The sequence below is a fragment of the Aspergillus glaucus genome (assembly GCF_001890805.1).
Source record: "Aspergillus glaucus CBS 516.65 unplaced genomic scaffold ASPGLscaffold_26, whole genome shotgun sequence".
NCBI lineage: Eukaryota > Fungi > Ascomycota > Eurotiomycetes > Eurotiales > Aspergillaceae > Aspergillus > Aspergillus glaucus.
In genome coordinates this window covers 334,972-358,497 of record NW_019170478.1, presented here as the reverse complement: position 1 = coordinate 358,497, position 23,526 = coordinate 334,972, and the positions used below count along the sequence as shown (strand labels likewise).

Here is a 23,526-nt window from a genome sequence, read left to right as displayed (position 1 = left end):
GCGTTGCTCCACCGCACCGAAAATTGCCCACTCGAACCTCGTCGCGACTTGATAACACCGAGACTCTCGAGTCGACCACCTTGCGTCTCCGGGTACCCACCCCTCCCCCCTCCGCCCTGCCGCCGAAGAATCGCTCTTTATCGTACATAGATCGCCTACGCCATGGCAGATGCCTCGCGTGGCATCCGCAAGCCACGAAAGTCCCGTGGCAGGGGACTGCGTGCCACTACCGGATGGTCCGTGATTTGATTTCTCCTGTACTATGTATGGTCACGTCGCGTGTGCATGTCACTGACGGAAATAGCCTAGTTTGCAAGCGGCGCCATGTCAAATGCGACGAGGTTAGTAGTTGGCCAGTTGGGTTTCCCAAATAGTATGTATCCCCTTCGGTAACTGATTTCAACCTCGTACCAGGTTCGCCCTCAATGCGGGCCTTGCGCCAAGGGCCAACGTCCATGTATTTATGGCGGTAGCGATGATGTATCACAACAGATTGATGCTTCTTCTTCCGATGGAACGATACATCGCGTAACCTCGCCGCAGTCGCAAATCCATGAGCCCCTGCGAGTTCTGGTGGACGCATGCCATCAAGAACAAAACGTCCAACATCCCACAGATGCCTCCCGTGGGAAATCGTCTACGACGTCCCCGGGCCTGAGCTCCGCTAAGGCTGTTTCTCGGCATGGCCAAGGGGTGTCTCCACTGTCCCCTCCAGAATATGCACCGTCACCCGGTACAGAGTCATCGTCCGCGTCCACCAGGTTGGCACCATTGAGCTGGTTCGAACTACTTGCCAATGATGCCGCCAACGCGGATAGAGATTTTCTATTGTCTCCGCCACAGCGAATCCCTCCATCCGTGGCAGTGGAATCCCCGGTCGCTCTACCGCAAAGCCCGGTTTTGCAGCCTCATAACCAACGCGAACGGGAAAGCTTCCAAGCGGCTTCTTTCCGGCGAGATCCTGAGATTGATGAGAGGCTAGTCGCGGTGCCAGTCGAGGATGGGCCGGCAGCATTGCCGGACGAATATTCCTCCTGGAGTACTGCGACCCCCATTGAACTGTCGGACCAGGGTCATTTCATGTTCAACCATTTTGTGCGGACACAAGGCGCGTGGATAGATTTCTTTGACCCGACACTGCAACTTTCTACTACACTACCGCATCTGGCTCTGAGGAATATCGGTTTAATGAAGGCACTTTTAGCCCTCTCAGCACGACATCTCTCGCTGTGGAGCGAGACCAACCAGTATCAACACAACGGCACAGCTACCGAAAAAGCCAACCCTTTCGACATTGCAGATTCCGAGAAGGAGGTCGCTTCCACCGTCAATCGCAATGTTGCTGTCCAGTATTACTACGAAACGCTGCAATATTTGAACAAGGCGATGCACTATCCCTCTTACACTCGCAGTGCCGAGTTGCTTTGCACGGCCCTTCTCATTAGCACGTATGAAATGGTTGACGGCTCCAACTATGATTGGGAACGACATCTCAAAGGGGTTTTCTGGATCCAGCGGTTCCAAAATAACAACGGTGAATCTGGAGGTGTCCGACAAGGAGTTTGGTGGGCGTGGCTTCGACAAGATGTCTGGGTAGCCATGCGAGAGCGTCGCCGGGTTTTCTCATTCTTTCAGCCTCGAAAGCAGTATTCCATGCTAGACGCCGCTGAGTTCACCTGTCGTGCGTACTATCTACTATCACAATGCGTGAACTACGCCTCTCGGGAAGAATCCGAGACCACCGACATACAGCAACGCCTGGAGCGAGGGAATGAATTGCTATTTATGCTGCAAGAGTGGAAGGATCACCTACCGCGGGAATTCAGACCACTTCCACAGAAACAGACTGCTGAGGTTTTCCCACCAATCTGGATTCACCCTTCTCCATACGCGGCGGCTGTACAGCTGCACAGTTTAGCCCGCATCTTGGTGGTGTTGCATCGTCCTTCAATCGGCGGCCTCCAGGATTACCGCGCCGCGCAAAGACTGCTTGCAGCGTCCGTCCATGCCGTCTGCGGAATAGCGCGCATGGTTAAAGAAAACGATATCCCTGCTAGTCTCGTGTCGCTCAATTGTCTATTTGGAGGTAGTCAAGCCCTTTTTCGTGTAGAATTATAGCACTTGCTAACCCGAACTCCCTCTCAGCTGGGATGAGTGTTCACGCTCCCCATGAACGGACGGCGTTGTTGGATCTCATCGAAATCTTCCAGCGCCGGGTTCGTTGGCCCGCCGATTCACTGAGAAAGGAGCTTGAATCTGAATATCAAAAAGATGAGCTCTCTGCTTTCGCTGGTTGAGGACCTGTCGAATGTGACAAAAATGACTTCGAGCCCTCTTCCGAATCAGCGGGATGACAGTCCCGTACGGCATGAATGGTCGTAAGATCTTGTCTGGGGAGAGAGCCAATCCTTGCCAGATTCAAACAATCACGTAAACAGCGATGGTCCTCTTCATTTGCACCATCACACTAGATGCAGTGATGCTACGCTGTCGGCGACCCTCTGTTCCTCCTGGAAGATTCCTTGCATCCCCAATTGTGTGGTCTCCGCTTATGCAGACGCAGGCAGCGCCTGGGTGGGTTATTGCATCCTTTCGAGGGTGACTAGTTCGTGCAGGTGACCTGGAACAAAACATGGCCAATCTTGATCCAGTTGACACACGTCGGTTCCAAGAAGCCGAAGGCTTGGTATATAGGAATGCAAATTTATCATTATCATTTCTCATTAGCATTATCTATCTTCATTCCTCTGGTTGCTCATTCTCTGTTTGCTTCGCACGGTGGCGAAACCAGAAATGCAATGCCAAGTATACTACAACGCCCAAGGCCAACATTGCTGATATGACGGAAAATCCCATAGTATATTTTGGGCCGTCGGAGTCCGGGAACAGGTACTAAGATGCGGTTAGTAAAAAGGTTGTTTGTTTGTTGCAAGCCACAATACTGACCGAGCCATAGATCTGCGCTAGGTTTCCCAGAGCATTCACCAACGCGAGACTTATACCCCTTGTCTGTGGATGCATGCTCGAAAATGCCGACGAGGCATAGGCAAGACTCATTCCATTAGTCGTCCACAGACCAGATGCCATGAGCACGAGCAGCGCATATCGAGCGGTGTAATCATACACTGCACACACTGCGATTGAACATATAAGCGAGAACATCAACCAGCAAGAGATGATGAGGCCTCGCCACGATGGGATTTTATCACTGAAATAGGATGTGATTAATGTGCAAACAAATGCAACGCCATAAATAGGGATGGTCAGGAAGTTTGTCCTCTCAGTAGAGGAGTCTCCGAAAAGACCTTCGATCAAAGTGGGATAAAAATACGAGAGCGTACTAGAGCCAACGATAACCTGCTGATTGTCAGCTTTGTCACTCTATACGGGAACAAGAACGCACCATGTACCCTACGACAAACATCCAGGTTCGCCAATTCTTGACCGAATCAACCATAGCTTGCCGGGGCGAGAGTTGCTCACTGTCTTGGGTCATGGCCGTAACGTCGTCTGCTAATCGGGCAACCGCAATACTTCGCTGTCTCCCTGAGAAGCTTTTGGACGTGGCAGGAAAGTCCGGGAGGACAAAGGCTGCAATTAAAGCAACCCCAACCGTTGCAGCTCCCTCCACGATAAAGAGCCAACGCCAGCCTCTGATCCCGTGTGCTCCTTCCAGTCCCTTGACAATTACAGCCGCAAGCAGGCCTCCGAATGCACCGGATAGGATAGCGGCGGAGATGTAAATACCAAATCGCTTGGCCTGTTCCGTCCGCCTGTACCAAGATGCAATCACCATGAGAACGCCTGGTGCAAACCCTGCCTCGACACAACCTACGACAATCAGCTAAAGCATTTAGAAACGAGGCTCCTTTAGTGCTTGCCTATGATTGCGCGCAAAGCCACGAGTTGCTTGAAGTTCTTGATGGCGCCCATGACACAGGTTAATGCACCCCACAGCGCCATAATTCCTGACAGGAACAGGGATGGTCTAATTCGACTGAGGAGCATACTACACCCGACATGTTATCCCTGTAGCTAGGGAGAATGATGGAGATACATACTTGCTGGGAACTTCAAACACGACATAGCCGATGAAGAAAACGACCAAAGCAATGGAATATTGGTTCGACGTCAAGTCTAAATCGGTCTCCATGCCCGAAATCTTTGCGTTCCCGATACTATGTGTGATCCTGTGTCAGTTTCGCTGTCACAACTCGGTTGACCAGAATTTACATACTTTGTTCGGTCCATGTACGACAGCAAGTACATAATCCAGACCATGGGCAGGAGGACCAAATCAATCTTCCTCACTAGAGCTTTCTCCTCTTCCGGAGACCAAAACGGAGCATCTGGGCCTGCATTTTCGATCTCCTTGGAAGTTATATCCCCTTTCTCTTCGATCTCGAGACCACCTGCCATCTCGTAACCAACGTCGGATGGATCGTTTTATAACAGCTCTTATAGCAGCTGTAACAATGTCACCGGGTCTGGTAGCGTGGGAGTCATCTCTGGCATCGCAGGCGCCGCCGGATATTTATCTGTTTCCTTGCATACAGAATGTGTCCGGGATCTTGAGTAACATCACCAGGAATCAGCGTCATTGATAGGAAGATGCCGCCATGGATAAGCATAAATGTCCAAAGACGGCATAAATAAACACAGGGATATACTTGATTTCTTGATCTAGTTGGTTTTCTGATGACAAGACTGCCATCTGCACCCCGCGCTGTCATGCTTCATTGGGCTGATAGTGTCCACCTCCACAAAATACCCCCGCAAAGTTTATTCGCCCCTCTTTGAGATCATTTCCAACTACCTTCGAAGCAGAGGAGTCTGACAAGCTTGACGGCAGCGTGCATTTTGCGGAGGCCGAGGATGCCTCGAGTCGAGGCAGATCGGCTTACTCGGAACCGTGCCGACTGAAGCCAAGCTATCCGGGGTAATCTGACAGATTGATTTGTGGAATAAAACCCTCACGGCTATAACGGCTGTATCTATATCCCATTGACGTCGCTGAGGGACATTCGGGAATGCCACGATACGAACCGAACGTGGAGGGCCTCCAGCCGAAGATCTGGGGCGTCGGGGCATGGCCGATGTTCTGGTTTGGAGAGTGACCAAACAAAGCTTCATCGTTGCGACGTATGCATGTGGGGTAGAACAGGAGTATTAAAGAGCCCCGTCCCTTGAATGCGAAGAACCTCACGCTCTCTTACATCTCTCAGTTGAGATCTTGCGAAACAGTTATACTTGTACTTTGACCGAAATGACTGCGACCGAGAATGGAACCAACTCTGGGACGCAGTCCTATGTTAACACCATGCCCAGCTCGAATTTCACCTGGCAAATCACGCTGGCGCAGAAAGTGATCGCAATCACCGGTGCGAATCGAGGAATTGGTCTCGGAATCGCAGAGGTCTGCTTTGCCAATTCGGCCAAGGTTGTTTACTCGCTGGATCTCATGGAGCCGGGTGAGGACTTTGCAGGATTGCAGAAGAAATACCCGAATTTCCGGTCTATCCAAACGGACGTGACTTCGGAGGAGAGCATCCAGAAAGCCGTTGATCAGATCGTGGAGGAAAACGGACGGGTCGATGGGTTAGTTGCCAACGCTGGCATGACCAAACATCAACCGGCACTCCAATTCGACCGTCCGGAATTGGAAAAGCTGTTCAATCTCAATGTGAGTATTCTCCGAAAGGTTCCTTTGTCGACCAGGCTGACTGTCGCAGGTCTTCGGAGCATACTTTTGCGCTCAGATCTTCGCACGGAAATTCATGGAGCTGGGCATTAAGGGATCCATTGTTATGACTGCGAGTATGACTTCGTATCGGCCGAATCGGGTTAGTTATAGAGTCCATCAGCAACAAAAGCCAATCGCTAATCCTATCTTAGGCTGCTCCCTCTGCACCATACGGCGCCACGAAAGCGGCCGGTAAGTTCATAATCCTATGTCATACTTGTCGCGTTGGTCCAGCTAACCGTCGGTGCCTGTCTACAGTCCGGAATATATGCCATACGTTAGCCATGGAATGGAGCAAACACGGCATTCGTGTCAACAGTATCTCGCCGGGATTCGTCAGAACAGCTATGACCTACTACGTCGAACACGCGCCCGACTGGGACCTGAAGATGCAATACTACGGTGGGATGCCGCGTCTGGCTGACCCTCGCGAGCTGGGAGGGGCCTACGTGTACCTGTTGAGTGATGGAAGCTCGTATACTACGGGGATTGACATTCCGATCGCTGGTGTTGTTGGAGCTTGGTGAACATGAGCGTAACATGAGAGTCACAGTTTTACATAGATGGCGTGATACATCATCTCTTTTTTTTTTTTTTTTTTGCATTTGACATGTATATTGCATGTTTCATTAAAGATACCTACCGCTGGGCGATGGATTAAACATACCCGTCAATACTCGACAAACATTCATAAGGCTACGAAAATCATGGCTATATCTAATTCAAAAGACGTTCATCCATTCATTATATTCATCATAAACCGTGTCGGTACTGTCTGACACAACTAATCCATAATATAATTATTCACGTATCCTTCCCAAACGCCATTATGGTAATACGAGCCCGAGGTCCGATCTAGTTGGAGATCTTATCCGGAACGTGCTTGCTATTGGTGACGTATTAGAAAGTGCAATCATAAAGTCTTCAACAGCATGAATCACTTACCCAGTCCTGCTCTCGAACTGCTGGCGACCGGTGTCGGTGATCTTTTCGTTGGTGTCACGCAACTTGGACGGGTCGGCGCCATACTTCTTCTCAACTGAGTCGAGACCTGTGTTCATTAGCAAAGGAATACTCGTAGACTTGTGTGGGTAGAACACACCCTTGTCGACGTAGTCTTCCTGGTTGTTGTTGGAGGAGCCGCCGCTGCTGCTGCCGCCCTGCTGATGGCTCTGGCCCTTGCCGCCCTGCTGGTGGCTCTGGCCCTTGCCGCCGAGCTTGGATGCGAGACCGGAAAGTTTGTCCATGGTGATGCGATGTTGTTGTGCTGTGAATGTATGGTATCACTGTAGAATATAGAGGAGAATCGTGATATTGAAGAAGGGGAGCAACAGGTCCCGGGCGAGGCCTTTATATAGCCTTGGAACGCCCCTTTCCTTCCATCCGTCTTCGTACCAGAGAATCGAATCCCATAAGCCTTACCGGAGATTGTGCTCCACCTGGATCCAGGAATGTCCGGGTATGATTCGCGTGTGGGAATCGCCACAACTGGATCTCATCGTCATATCAACTCTATCCTGCTGAGACCGGATTATCGGTGATATCAGATGCTATGAATAGCACGCCCTGTACGGAGATAGACATCTGAAGTATTCGGCCTTGTTTTGTATACCCCTGTACATACACAAGTAGTAGTAGCGGAGTAGGGTACCCCTCGGTGGATGACGTCACGTAGCTGAGTACACGGCCACTTGTGGCTGATGACTGCTGGATGTGGCGGTGCAGATCGCCTACCGGAAACAGTCAAACAGTCCTCCTTGTCTGGGGTTGTCGAGGACAATGAGTTGCTAGGTATGCGAATATAACGCCCATGGTCAAGATTGCGACTATTTCGTGTCCCTGAACATTTTCTCCCTTACCTAACCCCCCCCCCTCTGGCAGCATGGAAGAGCATTTTCGAGACTAGCCAATACAACCATAAGACATCTCTCCCCAGCCAGACCCAGAAGGAAATCAACTCAACTCGGTAAACGATGTACCGAGCGTTCACCCCTCATGGCTCCCCCAGGTTCTGTCAAGCCGGGGTTGATTCCCCTTATTCGGAAATGCCCCGAATTGTGCAACAAGGTTTCTCATCGGGATATGCAGTGACTGACATGGATAGTAACTTGTCGCAAGCACGTCTCGGTACTCTCGAAAAGGACCTGAACATGACGGGGACCGATTACAACTTAGCGACAAGCATCCTATTCGTCGGATATCTTCTCATGCAGCTGCCGTCGAATCTGCTTCTGACAAAGATCCGACCGTCGCTATTTCTGGGAATCGCCATGGCTATTTGGGGAGTCATCTCGGCCTGTCAAGCGGCAACGACTTCTTTCACTGGGATTGGTGGTGTCTCGGTTCTTTCTCGGATTTGTCGAGGCACAGGCATGAAAATGACCGGTGTTAACATGAACAGCTGGGTCATCGTATCGCCTGGTTCTATGCTGGCAGTTCCCTCGCCAACGCATTTGGAGGGTTGATCGGGGCGGGCGTTCTAGGGAACCTAGATGGAGTGCATGGGATCTCCGGATGGCGATGGCTGTTTATCATAGAAGGCTGCATCACAGTCGGAATATCCCTTCTATCCTCGTAAGTGATCGTCCGTGTCATGTTGTTGGTGTGCATCCTCACTTTGCAGAATTTTCCTTCCCAATTATATCCCGGAACCACATCATGGCTGGATGAAGAGGAACAAGCATACGCCCAATGGCGACTGATTCATGACGCCGGTGAGGCTGATGACACGGAGGCCGGAAATATATCAGAAGCGCTTCGATTAGTGCTTACGGACCCGCGTATCTATTTGTTTACCCTGTTGCAGCACACGTCGCTGTTGTCGCAGAATTTTCAGTACTTCTTCCCGACTATTGTGCAAACATTGGGCTATGGTAATATCGAGACCCTGCTCATCACTGCCCCCGTGTGGATCGCAACCTTCCTAGTCTCCCTGGTTGTGACATGGACATCAGGGAAGACCAATGACCGCAGTATCCACATTATTTTGTTGATGTTGGTGAGCGTGGCAGGCGCCATAATCTGCACGGCCACCACCAACCTTGGGGCCCGATTCTTCGCCATGTTCTTGTAAGTGATATGTTTAGAAAAAAAAAAAAAAGCGTACACCGTATTTCCATGGCTGATGTCATTCCTACCCGGCAGAATGCCCATGGGGGGCTGTTTCAGCGTACCAAATTACTATCGCTTGGGTCGCCAATTCGTTCTCTCGGCCCCTGGTCAAACGGTCCGCAGCCATCGCCATAGCCAATAGCCAACATGCTAGGTAACACAGCCTCCATCTATGGGAGTTACATGTGGCCGTCATCCTCGGGGCTGCGGTATACTCCGGGGGGAAGTGCTACCGCAGGCGTGGCTTTGCTGGTGGCCGTGTTGGCAATGGTGATTCGGATGGTGCATGCCAAAATGAACCGACAACTGCAGGAGCAGGAAGAATCCAATGAGCACGGAGAAACCTCACAGCATCCGGTTGGATGTCGGTACATCCTCTAGACACTAGACAGCGTGCAGGAATGGGGCCGCCTGCGGAATTGGACAGAAAAAATGAAGACAAAAACAGTGTTGCCTGGTAGGGGGGGAAGTTCGTCGGATACGACCGGATCGGCCATAAGGCTGAGTCCATGTCAAAAACGAATACGAGACACTGTATATATAACGGTCCAGGGTCTTTTTGGTCAATAATGCCATTCAATCTCGAGATTCAAAACACATCATGAAATTCTCCGTCGTTTCCTGGGCCTGCTCTTTGGCTGGCCTTGCTGCTGGTATGTACCGACACTCCGGAAGAATACACAGCTCGACTGACCCGGTACAGCGAGTCCCACGCCATCGGACGTAAATCTTGCCATTGCGCTCTCCCGACGGGCTCTGCCGAATGCTCCTGATGGCTATACCCCTGCCAATGTCACCTGTCCCACGAACCGTCCCAGTATTCGAGGCGCCGGATCGTTATCCTCCAACGAAACGGAATGGCTTCGGACACGTCGGAGCGAGACCATCGAGCCGATGAAAGATTTCTTCGACCGTACCTCGATTCCGTCCTTCGATGCCGTGTCGTATATCAAGAACCACGCCAACAATGTGTCGGAGTTGCCGAATATCGCCATCGCCGTATCTGGAGGAGGCTACCGTGCGTTGACCAATGGAGCAGGTGCCTTGAAGGCGTTCGACAGTCGAACCGAGAATTCTACCAGCTCTGGGCACCTTGGCGGACTGCTGCAATCCTCCACATATGTGTCGGGTCTTAGTGGTGGAAGTTGGCTGCTGGGATCGGTCTATCTCAACAACTTCACCACCATCTCCGCGCTGCAGACTCATGACAAAGGAGACGTTTGGCAGTTCAGTCGGTCGATCCTCAAAGGACCAGATGATGGCGGCGTCAAGATCCTTGACAGTGCTCAGTACTGGCGGGACCTCGTGCACGTGGTGGACGGCAAGAAGGATGCTGGTTTCAACACATCGCTGACCGATTACTGGGGTCGTGCACTGTCCTACCAGTTCATCAACGACACGGATGGGGGTGTGGATTACACCTGGTCCTCGATCGCTCAGACGGACGACTTCAAAGCCGGCAAGATGCCCATGCCGCTAGTTGTGGCTGATGGCCGTGCACCTGGGGAGCTGGTGGTCGGAAGCAACTCGACCGTCTACGAGTTCAACCCATGGGAGTTTGGCTCCTTCGATCCTACCATCTTTGGCTTTGCTCCACTGGAGTACCTCGGCTCGCCATTCGAAAACGGGGAACTCCCTCAGGGTGCATCGTGTGTTCGGGGGTTCGACAATGCAGGCTTCGTGATGGGCACGTCGTCAACCTTGTTCAATCAAGGCTTGCTCCGGTTGAACAAGGCGGATCTGCCGGATGTCATCAAATCAGTCGCCACTCACATTTTGGAAGACATTGGAGAAGCCAACGATGATATCGCCATCTACTCACCTAATCCATTCTATGGCTACCGCAACTCTACCGCCGCTTATTCCAACGCTAATGACCTGGATGTGGTCGACGGTGGTGAAGACCAGCAGAACCTTCCCCTCCATCCATTGATTCAACCGCAGCGGGAGGTCGACGTGATCTTTGCTGTTGACTCGTCGGCGGACACATCTTATAACTGGCCCGATGGACACTCGTTGGTGGCCACATACGAACGCAGTCTCAACTCGACGGGCATTGCCAACGGCACGGTCTTCCCAGCGGTCCCTGATCGCCACACCTTTATCAACCAAGGCTTGAACGAGCGTCCGACGTTCTTTGGCTGCGATGCGGCCAACCTCACCGGCCCGGCACCCTTGGTGGTGTATCTCCCCAACTCGCCTTACAGCGCGTATTCCAACACGTCGACCTTCCAGCTCAAGTACTCGGATGAGGAGCGGGACTCGATCATCACGAACGGGTATGAAGTGGTCACCATGGGCAATGCCACCGAGGATAAGGACTGGCCGACATGTGTTGGCTGTGCGATTCTTTCGCGTTCGCTGAACCGGACGGGAACGACGGTGCCGCAGGCATGTCAGACATGTTTCCAGCGGTATTGTTGGAATGGAACCGTCGACAGTCGCGATCCTGGGGACTATGAACCGTCGCTGTTGCTGTCGACGTCGACTTCGGGGTCCAGCAGGAAGTCGCTGAACCGTACGGCAGCAGTGATTGCATTGGCAGCGGTGTTTCTTGCGACAGTATAGAGCAGATATTTAGGTGTTGAGTTTGGTATAGGATAATAGATTTGAGCGTTCTATGTATTTGCATTTTCAAAACTAGATAACTTCCTTTTACTCTCTTTTCCTCCCTGTAAATCCCTGACAGCCATCTCGGGCACAAGTAGTATGTCTTCTTGTCATGGCTGTCAATCTACGCCATCAGTCTTATGAATAAAAATGGTAGCAATTCATTATTTTTTTTTTTTTTTTTTTTTTTTTTTTCTTTTCTCCATACTTCCACAGTCGTAAGGCATATCTGATTCCAGTATGAAATCCCTCTGTTGTTTCCTCTTTAACCATTGGACACGTTGCGGCCTCCTTTCCAAAGTGGCCTGGAGCAGCCCTCGACGGTTTCAGAAACACGAATCAAGTCGAATTCGAGATCACAACGGCATAGCTACTGATCTGCAACAATTCCTGCACGCTTGCCGCATGGACATGCTAGACGAGTGGTCCGGCCGGAGCAGTGGCGGTTGTATGGCCCCCGGTGGTAACATCGGGGCAGATATACGCACGATTCGCTTCATGGAAGATATCAATATTGACCGCGCAGAGAAATGGAAAAAAGGTACAATCTGGAATAAGAGCCAGAAATCCGGTCTGCGAAACAATTTTGGACAAATGCGCCGCCATCGCTGACGAATGGAAAAAGGGGTCCCATCATATGTTCGAGGAGGACTCGACGACGCTTTCGGACTATCACGAAGTGGTCCGGTATGCATATCGGTCTCCATGTGAGATATTCTCAGTTGACATATCTTATTGTAGAACAACTGCAAAAGCCTCGGTCTACAAGGGCACATTCTTGAGTTCCATTACAGGGGGATCTGCAGATCCACGTTCCTGAACCATAGTGCACGGAATTATCTGCATTATCCACTGCCGACATTCCACTTATTGGACCTGTTTCGGAATCCGATACTAATACAAATGTACTTCCCGGCACCAGTCTTAGCTGTATGAATCTGATTTGGCGATAGTGGACAATGGAACAACCGTGCGAACTTTATTCTGTTGGGCCCCCAATCGGCGACGGCAATAAATAGTGCCTCGAATTATAGTGATCCTGCATTCGCATTTTTGAGATCGGTCACTATTGCCGAACACGGTCATCTCACGCTGTTCCGTGCGAGCTATGGCTGCCAGAGAGCTCACGAAGACGGAACTACCAGCATTTTGAGCAGACACTCATGTCTAGTGCCAAATATTAGGTCACCCAGATTAAACCGAGGGTCGGACTTCCGCAACCTAAACGGGAGTCTTATAATATTCACCGGTCGCTGTGCCTACCAAAATCCCTGGCTATTCGGTGCAATATTGGCAGAAAAGATGCGATACCAACGCATCCTGGGCTATGTGGCCTCCTCAATGGCCGTTGGTGCCGTCGCAGGGACGGCTGACAACCATCCTAACTCTATCCTCCAGTCCCGCGACTTGATCGGAGACCATGAATTCGACTACGTCGTGGTTGGTGGAGGAACAGCCGGAAATGTCATAGCCACTCGCCTGGCGCAGCAGTCCTTCTCGGTAGCTCTGGTCGAGGCCGGTGATTTATATCAGTTGGACTCTTTCCAGGCCATTCCTGGTGCAGACGTTCTGGCCGTTGGATCGGATCCCGATTCAAAATCGTCCGTGGACTGGGGTTTTGTCGCGGAGAATCAGCCCGGAGCCAACGGACGGGCTATCCATTATGCTCGCGGGAAGTGCCTCGGGGGATCGTAAGTCATGGCCCGAGATGTAAGAGAGAATGAGACAACTGACTTATTGCAGGTCCGCGCTGAACTTCATGATATACCAAAGGTCAGTTACTACAACATTTATGGGAAGGAATGCAACCTGACCTTGACAGGCCCAGCATAGAGTCGATGCAGCAATGGGCGAATACCGTCAACGATACCAGTTACACCTTCGACAACCTCCTTCCCTACTACAAAAAGAGCGTGGAATTCACTCCTCCAAATGAAAACACCCGCTTCGACAATGCTACTGCCGACTTCGACCCCGCCGCGTTTGACGATCAAGGAGGCCCGCTGCATGTGTCCTATTCCAACTACGCAATGCCATTTTCGACCTGGATGAAGCTGGGAATGGAGGCGATCGGGATCAAGGAGCAAAAGGATTTCAATCTCGGGACCGTCATGGGCGCCCAATACTGTTCGTCGACCATCCGGCCCGGTGACGAGACCAGGAGCAGCTCCCAGTCCTCCTACCTAGCGAGCATCAAACCTGCGAGCCGAAAGATCTATAGCAACACCCTGGCAAAAAAGATTATTTTCGACGACAACAAGAAGGCTACCGGGGTGCAAGCGCAGGGAACCTTGGGAACTTTCAAACTCACGGCTAAGAAGGAGGTTATTGTCTCCGCAGGCGCGTTCCAATCGCCTCAGCTGTTGATGGTGTCGGGGGTTGGTCCGGCAGAGACGCTTCACGAGCATAACATCGATCCGGTAGTCAAGCTGCCTGGTGTTGGCCAGAACATGTGGGATCATCCGTTCTTCGCACCGAGCTATCGAGTGAACGTCCAGACGCTCACCCAAACTGCTTCGAATCTCCTCTCCTTGCTTACACAGTTTCTCGACAAGGCCATTCCGCACACCGGACCGCTCACCAACCCTATTTCCGACTATCTGGCTTGGGAGAAAATTCCAGAAAGCCTGCATTCGAAGTTCTCCGATTCAACCGAGAATGATTTAAAGCGATTCCCGAAAGATTGGCCCGAAGCAGAGGTAATACGGCATGGATTGTAATTCCCAGACATTAGCTAACTCAACCAGTACATCTCTGGCGCTGGATACATCGGAAATGTGTCCAACCTCCTGCGCGATCAGCCGAAGGATGGTTACCAGTATGCCTCCATGCTCGGGGTGTTGGTCGCTCCGTTGTCTCGGGGGAACGTGACACTCAAATCTGCAGACACGTCGGACCTGCCTATCATCAACCCCAACTGGTTGGACAGCAGAACCGATCAAGAGATGGCAATTGCCATGTTCAAACGAATGCGACAGGCATTCGGAAGCGATGCCATGGCCCCTGTGGTGATTGGCGAGGAATACAACCCCGGAAAGCAGGTGCAATCAGACGAGGGGATCCTTGAGTTTGTCAAGAACAACATCATGACTCTATGGCATGCTGCGTGTACGTGTAAGATGGGCACATCGGACGATCCCATGGCCGTTGTCGACCACGAAGCCAAGGTCTTTGGGGTTCAAGGTCTGCGCGTGGTGGATGCGAGCGCATTCCCATTCCTGCCTCCGGGTCACCCACAGTCCACAGTGTGTAAGTAAAATCCATCTGGCGCTGATATAACCGGTACTGACGGCGTTCTAGACATGCTCGCAGAGAAGATTTCGGACCAGATTATCAACTCGGAAAAGCAATGAGGTATTATCTGTTGGCAAGTTTCTCATTGGGGGTGTATAATAGTATCTATTCCATAAGATTACATAGGCGTAATCACTATATATTGGCGATTATGTTTTGAGCATCGAGAAAATGAGACTTGGGCGCAGACCATGGATAAGAATATATATCTCGGGTAGTCACTTTTCGGTCACATCCCCCAACTCTCGTCTTCTGCTACTTCTGCGTGTTTCAAGCAACAGTAAAGTCGATTCAAAAGTACTACCGCGGTCTACTCGTCCTCCCACAGACCACAAGAACACTCTACGACTTACTGTGAAGGAACAATTGCCTCAAGTGGCTTTTGTTCATTATTCTAATTAGGTACAATAGGTTGGCCGGGATTAAAGACAGGGCAACAAGGGATATATGATATAAACGAAAGGAAAATCAACTAAGCAGTCTTCGACATCTCGGAATTCCACGCCGTGCGTACATTTGGAGAGACAAGAGTGCTTTTACCCAAAATGGTCCGAGCCAAGGCATACACGGAATCGCTCGTGAGGATCTCTAGAATCTGCAAGTTGGCTTCCAGCTCTCGTGTAATCCAATTACGGATCTCAATTGCCACCAGCGAGTCCAGGCCGTAGCCGGAAATGTGCGCAGAGGGATCAACCTCATCCACCGGACGCATCAGGGTACTGGCGATCTTATGCACCACAGCATCGACCACTAACGATTCAGCACTGGAATAACTGGAAGCATGTCGTACAGCAGATGCTGGTGACACTTTGGTATCGAACTGCTGAGTCTGGGTCGAATCAATCTCCGACAGAATGGACGAGCGAAGCAAATGCGATAGCTTCGGATCTTGCGCCCAGAACGGTAGCTCCTTGACGGGCGTGGTTTTGACACCATTCAGACCGAGCAGGCAATGATTGTTGGCGGAGTGTTCCATCTCGTTCCGCATTGCGGCTGCAAGAACCGCGCGAATATCTGAAGCATCGATAGAAACACTTCCAAGCTGGTGACTGGCGTCCTCTTGTCGCTTCTGGTCCGCAGCCAGGTATCCAACATCTCGCACCATGGGCAGATCGATGGTCCGGCAGGGAACCCCAGCGAGTGAAGGATACTGGGCCATAGCGGCCATAAAGGTACCGCTGGAGGTGTATGCAGCTTGTCCCATCGTACCGACAACACTGGAGAGCGACGAAAGATTGATAAAGAAGTCCAGCTTGGACTCTCTCTGGCGTTGCAAGATCCGTTGAAGGTTCAGAATACCGTGCATCCGAGGCCGAATTACCGCATTGTAGTCCTCGAGACTCATCTTCTCAAATAACATATCCTGTATCATGGTTAGAAGAACTGACCAGGACTCATAACCAAAAGGCCAGAGATAAACTTACCCGGAGGACCATGGCACCGTAAACAACACCGTGTGCCGGAGGCATTCGCTTCAGTACTGGTACCAACGCTTGCGCTAAATCGGCCGAATCGCCAACGTCGCAGCGACACACTTCCACTTTCACGCCCTCTGCTTCGAGCGTCCGCAGTGCTTGTTGGGACTCCTCGCTTGCCGTACCACTCCGGGATATGAGGATCAGATGCCGTGCACCCTTTTCCGGCAACCATCGGGCGATGTCGAGTCCAATTCCTCTTGTGCCACCGGTCACAATGTACGAAGCATCACGAGAGAGGATATCTTCCGGTCTGCGTGCTGGGTGAACCTATAACCAGACACAGTTAGCAAACATAATGAGCGACAAGCAGCAAACGAATGCCTTACCTTAACCATTGCATCCTTTCCCATTTGAATAACGATCTTCCCCGTGGTGCGACCTCCCTGTAAAGCCCGGAATGCGGACTCGAGCTCGGCAATGGAGAAACTGGTTATCGACCATCGTGCCTGTGTTTCAGGCTTGTTAAAGAAGCGGAATGATTCACCAAGCAACCGCTTTGACAACGCAGGACGTGTTCGGATGATCAGGGACAAATCTACCGAGGAGAAAGACACATTTTTGTCAAAGTGGACCATCTCTAATCGGGAATTCTGGATAATGTCGCGTTTCCCTAACTCCACGAAGCGTCCAAATGGAGCCAAACATTCAAAAGTTGCCCGCAAGGCGTCGCCAGTCAACGAGTTCAATGCCACGTCGACCCCCTGTCCACCCGTGGCCTTGTAAATTCCGGTTGCGAACGACGTGTCTCGACTGAAAAATATTTGATCTTCTGCGAGCTGGTAGGTATCCATTAGAAAGCGCTTCTTGTGCTCACTGCTGACTGTTGCGAAGACCTTGGCTCCGACTTCCTGGGCTATCATGATAGCGGCTTGTCCAACACCTCCCGCGGCGGCATGGATGAGAACAGACTCTCCCGGAGTGAGCCTGCCAATGTCGACGAGAGAATAATACGCAGTCGCAAACACCAAGGGAGCGGATGCAGCAAGTTCGAGGTTCATTGTGTTCGGCACTCTCCACACGCTCGACGCTGGGCTTCGTATGTGACTCGCGAGCGACCCCGGAGCCGTCGAACATACGCGGTCACCCACACGGAAATCGTCAACAGCAGCCCCAACGGCCGTGATAATACCGCTGCACTCTTGGCCAAGCTGTCCTCCTTGGATCTGCGACATAGCGACTAGGACATCGCGGAAGTTGAGGCCGACATATTGGACCTGAATCTCGACCAGGTCGTCCGGTAGGGGCGAGCGAACGGCCTCATGGTCCGTGAAGAAGCAATCGGCCAGGGCACCATCGCCTGCAGGAACCATTTTCAAGGGCCTGGATGGCTGCCAGAGTGCCTGATGCTGGGGTGGCGCATGCTCCGTGTCCTGGAAAAGGTGTTCATTCAATTCCGCGTCGTCCACAACTCGAGAAACGCAGATTCGTCCCTGCTGGACGACATAATCCATATCCCCGTGGCGAAGAACGGACGAGTTGCAGAAAACGTCGTTGAAAACATCCCGTATTCTGCCCGCGACTTGACTCTCTGAAAGACTGCCCTTAACGCCGACATCCAGTGTAGCGAATGGAAGACTTGTCTCCGATCGCACCGTTCTAGCTAGCCCAACGGCCAAGTGTGCACCAAGCGACTCTGGGCCAGTGTTGCCCTTTTGGATAACCCACAGAACCCCACTGGAGCGAGCCAGCATCTTTTGAAGCGCCTGGAAATTCTCCTTGGTAAGAGAAGGTAACAGTGGAGTGTCTGGATCGTCAACGAAAATACACAACTTGCCTGTCGGATCAGTCGTGAAATCCCTCGTATTCACGACTCCCCCAGTGAGATCCTTCAGCTTTTGCTGGAGTGCACGACAGAGGCTTGGAATGAGGAATCCTGTGTTCATGACAATGATATTGTTCGAAGACGGCCGGATTCGGGTATCTGTGGCGGTTGAGACCATGAGAGTGCATGCTCGTTGTGGTGCTCCAGGATAGTCATCAATACCGACGTCGATACCGGAGAAGGCATTTCCCTTGAGCACGCGTTGCCATAGGCCTGGTTCCAACAGAGGTCCGTTCTTGCGGTCCGGATCCTCACTCAGCCACCAGCCTGGAAGGAGTGCATATATGAAGTGGCTGGACTTTAGCCGGGTTTCTTCAATTAGCAACAGCTTTCCGCCGGGCTTGAGCAAACGTCTGATATTCGCCACGGTGCGTCGAATGAGCGGAGTTGCATGTAAGACATTGCACGCGATAACCACGTCGTATGAGTGCGGCTCGAAGCCCTGTGGGACCGGATCCGAAGAGACGTCTAGAGTCTGATACGACATCAACGGGCCCCAGGCCTGAAACTTGTCCTTCGCCTTTTCGAAAAAGCCGGGGGATATGTCGGTATAAGTGAAATGGCTGAATCGCGGTGTCGATCCGGCCTCCCCTCCCAGGGTCCGCAGAATGGGCAATGTGGCACCTCCGGTCCCTGCACCGACTTCGAGGAATTTGAGATGTGGGTTCTGGTGAGCCATTGCGTCGATACACTTGGTCGCTCGAGCATAGTTCTGAAGCAGGTGGTCGTTATCTTCGTAATGTCGGCTGAGTAAATCGTCCTCCATCATGACGGCCAATGGGTCGAAATTGCCTCGGAGCACCTCAGGAAGGCGTTCCCCGAGCTTGCAAGTCAGCTCACCAACCGCATTCATAGTCCGAACTTTTTGGATTAGTCTCTCCTGGTCTCCATGTTGTGCACATAGACTGGTGTCAAATGTGGTCGCATTGCACAGCTTCTGGGCCCAGCGGAACACGCGTTGGAGGTGTGGCTTAAATGAAAGTATCTCATTCTTACTGATGCTCTTCACAGCACGTTGGAGATACACATGTGAAGCTTCATCCAGAAGACGAGTCCGTTGGGCACCTGGACCGTCACCCGAGTCAGGGCCCTTGAGAAGGTCTGAATCCGCCTCCGACAGAAAGTCAAAACAGGGTTCAAAATGCTCTCTGTAACAGAGGGGTCTGGCTTCCGATACACCGCCGTCATCGTGGGGCAGAGGAATCGTGACACAACCGTCGATTTCAATGACGGAATTCGCCGGGTCTCCTGGGCTGGTCGCAAAGATACGGTGACTGAGTGGGTGACGCGTGGATATAGCGTTAATCCGATTTCCATACAGTTGCAATTCGCTGCCAGGTTGCAGGCCATGAGATGGAGAGATGGCAATGTGCTTCACGAACAATGGCAAATGGGTTGTTTTCGACCCGGGCTTGTAGCATCCGAAAAGCACCCATATAAGCTGAATACACATGTCTAGAAGAGTGGGATGCACAATGGAGGATGTTTGATGCTCCTTGGGCATGCATAACTTGGTATCCGGGACTGCCAGTTTAGCCATTGCTTCGTGACCGTTGCTGACAGCGATATCAGTGAGTCCCCGAAACAGCGGTCCGTAGAGCGCACCGCATTGAGCAACGTTGTGATAGAGCGAATGACTGTCCACGGCGGTCGTACATGCTGCTCGCATTGATGCTGCCTGGTGAACCGCATCCAGCACCTTCGAAGACTGTTGCCGATGGCCGTCGACCGGGTTAGGCTCTTTGTTCTCTAGTCCGATAATAAACCCATGGCAGTGTTCTTCCCATCCACGATTTTCCGACCAAGAAAAGATTCGGAATTCGTGCCACATTTTCGGGGAGTTTCCGGTGCATGGCCTCATTGATAGCATTGTCTCAACAGAGGAAGACTCGGGGACTGTCAGCGCTCGGCCGACAGACACCTCGCGCATCTCAATACGGTTAAGGGCGACTTGATGGAGCGCAGCTTGCTGTGCAACAGCTTCAACGGCCATCGCCAAAAAGCCTGCCATGGGGTACACACTATTGTTGTGGATCCGGTGTTGTCTTATCCAGGGCTGAGCGTCGGCAGATATAACGTTCCGCCACCGTGGTTCGAGATCGATATTTTCCATGGTTAGAGAACCGAGAATATCATTCCGAGGGAATGGCGTCTGATAGACGTTGTCGGATAGGCGAGCTGGATGCCAGTAACTTTCCGAGTGGTTCCACGGGTATGGGGATAGGTTGGTCAATACCGCTGCCTTTGTCCGTAAGTCGGGGAAGTTGATACTCTCGAAGTCCAGTGGCAAGCCTCGCGTCCACAGCCCTATCGCAAGCTGCTGCATTGCCTCAACCGCATCGACCTTCCGCTTCAAACTGGGAAAGTAATCGATCTTTGCGTTGGAGAAATGGTGCTCAATGATCTGTTTTATCGGTGTCTGGAGCGTGCAATGGGGTCCAATTTCGATCACTGTACTAATGGGTCGTTCTGTCTCCCCGGCGGAGACCTTCTGCCCTAGGAGGCTCCGAACACCCTTTACAAACTCGACACGCGAGACGAGATTGTCAACCCAGTAGGTAGCGTTCAAATCGCACGGCGGAATAGTACAACCACGGACAGTGGAATGGAAAGGAACAGACGATCCCTGGGGTTCAATTTCTCCAATCAATTGGCGATATTGCTTTGCAACGCGCTGCATATGATGTGAATGATAGGCAACATCGACCTGCAGTTTCCGCGCAAAGATGCCTTCTTTGTCCAGCGTCGATTGTAGCTCGGATATGGCTCCTGCATCTCCAGATACAGTCACGCTCGATTCACTGTTGATACAAGCGACCACAGCTCGATGACCGCGGACCCTATCGATGTACGGCTGAACAGCTGCACAGCTTGTTCCAACGGCCATCATCAATCCTTTCCCGTTGCTCGTATCCTTCGTCAGCAGGGCTGCTGCCGCACCACGCGCGTAGGCGACCCGAACACATTCCTCCAGAGTGAGAATGCCAGCCGCATATGCTGCAGCAATCTCACCACTGGAATGGCCGGTGACGGCACTGGGAAAGACCCCCCAGGAGCGTAACAAATCGGTCAAGGCTAGCTGAATAGCTGTGCATGCAGGCTGGCTTATATACGCCTTGGATATCGAACTTGACGCCGCATCACCATATTCGATCATATCTATCACATGTTAGTAATTTGTGGCAAGACCAGGCAGGATCCTAATTCACCAATAATCGAAAACCTTGCCTCGAGAGAGGATAGGCAGTTGTCTACAGCCTTCATGGTCCGTCGAAAAACTGGGTACGCAGGAAGCAGCTCTCTGCCCATCGCGAACCACTGGGCTCCCTGTCCAGTGAAAACGAACCCAATAGTTGGCAAGCCTTGAGCACGTGAAGGCGCCGGCTCGGCGGACAGTTGCTGCCCTATTTCGATCGTGGAGCAGCCTGCAATGGCCAAGCGCCATGGGAAAACAGTGCGCCGCTGCGCCAGCGTGAATGCGAGGTCATTGAACACGCTCTCTTGGAATACAGCCGGATTCTGTTCCAAATAAAAGCCCAGTTTCTGAACTTGCTGTTTCACCGCGTTCTCGTCGTGGCCGGAAAGGGTGATTATCTTTCGCTTGAGAGCTGGAGACTTATCGTTGACGCCACCGTCGTGCAGGGACGAAAATTGCTCCAACACCACATGAGCGTTGGCTCCACCGAAACCGAAGTTGTTGATGCTGGCATATCTTTTCCCGCGAGGCCAGGGGACCAGTTTCTTGGGAATCTAAACGACAGGTTAGAGGCACTGTGCTTGGGTTCATCGCGAGACATAAACTTGCCTTTATGTTCCATTTGTCAACCGGAATCTCGTCATTAGCTTTCTGAAACCCACAGTTCGGAAGAACGAAACCCTTTTCCAGCATCATCGCCGTCTTGATGACCGAGATCACACCACTTGCCCCTTCAGTATGACCGACGTTTGTTTTGACCGACCCCACAAACAACGGTTCTTTCGGTGTACGTCCCTTCCCAAACACAGCATGCAAGGCAGAAGCTTCTAATGGATCACCTGCCCGCGTACCCGTTCCGTGGGCTTCAACGTAACCGGTATCAGACGGATCGATATGCGCGTTTTTGTAGACTGAGCGGATGAGGGATTCCTGGGCAGCGCTATTTGGTAGTGTAATTCCCCTTGTGCGCCCATCTTGGTTTATCCCAGAGCCAGCAATGACTGCTCTCACAGAATCGCCAGCGGATAGAGCGGCGTCCAACGGCTTCAGGATGATACATCCAACACCTTCCCCACGACCAAAACCGCTCGCCCTGTGGTCAAACGCATAGGACCGCCCACTATCCGAGAACACGCTGCAAAATACAAGTTTAGTCAGTCATTGAATTCAACTAAAATGCGAGGAGTTGGTATTGTAATCGCACCCTGCAGAGGACATGGAAATAAACGCCTCGGGAGTTATATTGAGATGAGCACCGGCTACAATGGCAACAGAGCATTCTCCGGCTCGCAGACTTTGACAGGCCAGATGCACTGCCGTCAGGCTTGAAGAGCAGGCCGTGTCAACTGTGAGACTGGGTCCGTTGAGGTCGAAATAGTACGAAATGCGATTTGCCTGCAGCGACACTGCATTACCCGTCGCTTCATGCATGGGAATGGTCTCGGGATCCCTCATATTTCTCAATTCGTAGTCGGCAAATGATGCTCCCGCAAAGACTCCGACATTACACCCGGCCAGGGACTGCTTGGGAATGCCCGCATTCTCCAAAGCCTCGTATGTACATTCGAGCAATAGCCGCTGTTGGGGATCGAGCGAGCGCGCTTCTTGAAGGGTTATGCTGAAGAATGGCGCATCGAACCGTCCTAGATCCTCGTCCAGGAAGTGACCACCCTGCGGATTCAGCGTCCCGGGGCGCTGAGGATCTGGGTGGTGAAAACCTGCGTGGTTGAACCGAGAGCGAGGTACCTCTGACCACGCGCTTCGTCCTCGCGAACAAAGTTTCCAAAAGTCTTCTGGGCTTGTTACCTGACCAGGGAGACGACATGCCATGCCGACAATGGCCATTCGCGTCGGCGTCTCATCCCCGTCCACGACTGGAGGGTGCCCGTTGGTAGCGATGCTCTCATCTTGACAAAGGGACTGGACACGCATAACGGCGGGCAAGGTTGAAATCGCCGGTTCCGGGAATTATGGTAAGTATTATAAGAAGTCAACGGGCGAAGACGAGGGAAGATGAGTGAAGAATTAATGAAAAGAAATCCAACGCTCAGGCCGAAGAAAACACAAGGCCCCTCGCCTCGCCTTGAGAGCCCATAGGCCGGAACATGATGTTGTTCCTATTTCGAGTAGAGCTCCTTGCATTTGAATCTCTATTTCACCGTAGTTTGAGTATGCGCACCCCTTCATACCTTGTTGATGCTGTGGCGAACCGGCGATTTTGCAAATCCGTGAATCTAATCTGCCTTCCCAGGCATGGATATGAAACTGCATG

The 23,526-nt window shown here is 51.9% G+C and overlaps 9 protein-coding genes across 9 annotated transcripts; 6 read left to right on the top strand and 3 right to left on the bottom strand.

Moving 5' to 3' along the window:
• Positions 1-162: 162 nt before the first annotated feature.
• Positions 163-2,700, top strand: ASPGLDRAFT_179871 (Zn(II)2Cys6 transcription factor; the record flags this gene model as incomplete). The annotated part of the gene is made up of 4 exons (XM_022542957.1): positions 163-236; positions 305-341; positions 415-2,086; positions 2,146-2,700. 4 exons carry the CDS (start codon positions 163-165, stop codon positions 2,295-2,297), a joined length of 1,935 nt encoding a protein of 644 aa, XP_022396817.1. The 3' UTR covers positions 2,298-2,700.
• ASPGLDRAFT_179868 (uncharacterized protein) lies at positions 2,699-4,486 on the bottom strand. The gene is made up of 6 exons (XM_022542956.1): positions 4,238-4,486; positions 4,062-4,178; positions 3,882-4,009; positions 3,404-3,831; positions 2,947-3,357; positions 2,699-2,892 (listed from the first exon to the last, which is right to left on the bottom strand). The coding sequence occupies exons 1-6, from the start codon at positions 4,417-4,419 to the stop codon at positions 2,740-2,742; spliced, it is 1,419 nt and encodes a 472-aa protein (XP_022396816.1). The 5' UTR covers positions 4,420-4,486; the 3' UTR covers positions 2,699-2,739.
• A 780-nt stretch (positions 4,487-5,266) lies between these two features.
• ASPGLDRAFT_39406 (uncharacterized protein) lies at positions 5,267-6,270 on the top strand (the record flags this gene model as incomplete). The annotated part of the gene is made up of 4 exons (XM_022545080.1): positions 5,267-5,683; positions 5,733-5,843; positions 5,896-5,935; positions 6,002-6,270. The coding sequence occupies 4 exons, from the start codon at positions 5,267-5,269 to the stop codon at positions 6,268-6,270; spliced, it is 837 nt and encodes a 278-aa protein (XP_022396815.1).
• A 328-nt stretch (positions 6,271-6,598) lies between these two features.
• ASPGLDRAFT_39405 (uncharacterized protein) lies at positions 6,599-6,990 on the bottom strand (the record flags this gene model as incomplete). The annotated part of the gene is made up of 3 exons (XM_022545079.1): positions 6,599-6,629; positions 6,689-6,794; positions 6,846-6,990. The coding sequence occupies 3 exons, from the start codon at positions 6,988-6,990 to the stop codon at positions 6,599-6,601; spliced, it is 282 nt and encodes a 93-aa protein (XP_022396814.1).
• An 849-nt stretch (positions 6,991-7,839) lies between these two features.
• Positions 7,840-9,601, top strand: ASPGLDRAFT_1503438 (putative MFS transporter; the record flags this gene model as incomplete). Its single annotated transcript, XM_022542139.1, has 5 exons — positions 7,840-8,085; positions 8,145-8,294; positions 8,367-8,812; position 8,845; positions 8,990-9,601. 5 exons carry the CDS (start codon positions 7,840-7,842, stop codon positions 9,233-9,235), a joined length of 1,089 nt encoding a protein of 362 aa, XP_022396813.1. The 3' UTR covers positions 9,236-9,601.
• ASPGLDRAFT_39402 (lysophospholipase family protein) lies at positions 9,456-11,422 on the top strand (the record flags this gene model as incomplete). Its single annotated transcript, XM_022545078.1, has 2 exons — positions 9,456-9,507; positions 9,558-11,422. The coding sequence occupies 2 exons, from the start codon at positions 9,456-9,458 to the stop codon at positions 11,420-11,422; spliced, it is 1,917 nt and encodes a 638-aa protein (XP_022396812.1).
• Positions 11,423-11,629: 207 nt separating this feature from the next.
• Positions 11,630-12,187, top strand: ASPGLDRAFT_52030 (uncharacterized protein). The gene has a single exon (XM_022547656.1). It carries the CDS (start codon positions 11,705-11,707, stop codon positions 12,074-12,076), a length of 372 nt encoding a protein of 123 aa, XP_022396811.1. The 5' UTR covers positions 11,630-11,704; the 3' UTR covers positions 12,077-12,187.
• Positions 12,188-12,805: 618 nt separating this feature from the next.
• Positions 12,806-14,817, top strand: ASPGLDRAFT_135598 (GMC family oxidoreductase; the record flags this gene model as incomplete). Its single annotated transcript, XM_022541391.1, has 5 exons — positions 12,806-13,155; positions 13,208-13,237; positions 13,287-14,163; positions 14,212-14,713; positions 14,765-14,817. 5 exons carry the CDS (start codon positions 12,806-12,808, stop codon positions 14,815-14,817), a joined length of 1,812 nt encoding a protein of 603 aa, XP_022396810.1.
• Positions 14,818-15,124: 307 nt separating this feature from the next.
• Positions 15,125-23,183, bottom strand: ASPGLDRAFT_52029 (type I polyketide synthase). The gene is made up of 6 exons (XM_022547655.1): positions 22,459-23,183; positions 21,864-22,389; positions 21,268-21,808; positions 16,563-21,217; positions 16,183-16,503; positions 15,125-16,121 (listed from the first exon to the last, which is right to left on the bottom strand). The coding sequence occupies exons 1-6, from the start codon at positions 23,097-23,099 to the stop codon at positions 15,231-15,233; spliced, it is 7,575 nt and encodes a 2,524-aa protein (XP_022396809.1). The 5' UTR covers positions 23,100-23,183; the 3' UTR covers positions 15,125-15,230.
• Between the last annotated feature and the right edge of the window lie 343 nt (positions 23,184-23,526).

Bases quoted from the DNA above. Each gene is read 5' to 3' on its own strand.
- ASPGLDRAFT_179868 (XM_022542956.1), bottom strand. From the start codon at position 4,419: ATGGCAGGTGGTCTCGAGATCGAAGAGAAAGGGGATATAACTTCCAAG. The intron at 3,832-3,881 runs GCAAGCACTAAA...TGATTGTCGTAG, and splicing joins GGCTTTGCGCGCAATCATAG to GTTGTGTCGAGGCAGGGTTT. The intron at 3,358-3,403 runs GTGCGTTCTTGT...GACAATCAGCAG, and splicing joins TGTTTGTCGTAGGGTACATG to GTTATCGTTGGCTCTAGTAC.
- ASPGLDRAFT_52029 (XM_022547655.1), bottom strand. From the start codon at position 23,099: ATGGCCATTGTCGGCATGGCATGTCGTCTCCCTGGTCAGGTAACAAGC. The intron at 22,390-22,458 runs GTGCGATTACAA...TGTATTTTGCAG, and splicing joins ATTTCCATGTCCTCTGCAGG to CGTGTTCTCGGATAGTGGGC. The intron at 21,218-21,267 runs GTGAATTAGGAT...AACATGTGATAG, and splicing joins GGCAAGGTTTTCGATTATTG to ATATGATCGAATATGGTGAT.
- ASPGLDRAFT_52030 (XM_022547656.1), top strand. From the start codon at position 11,705: ATGAAATCCCTCTGTTGTTTCCTCTTTAACCATTGGACACGTTGCGGC.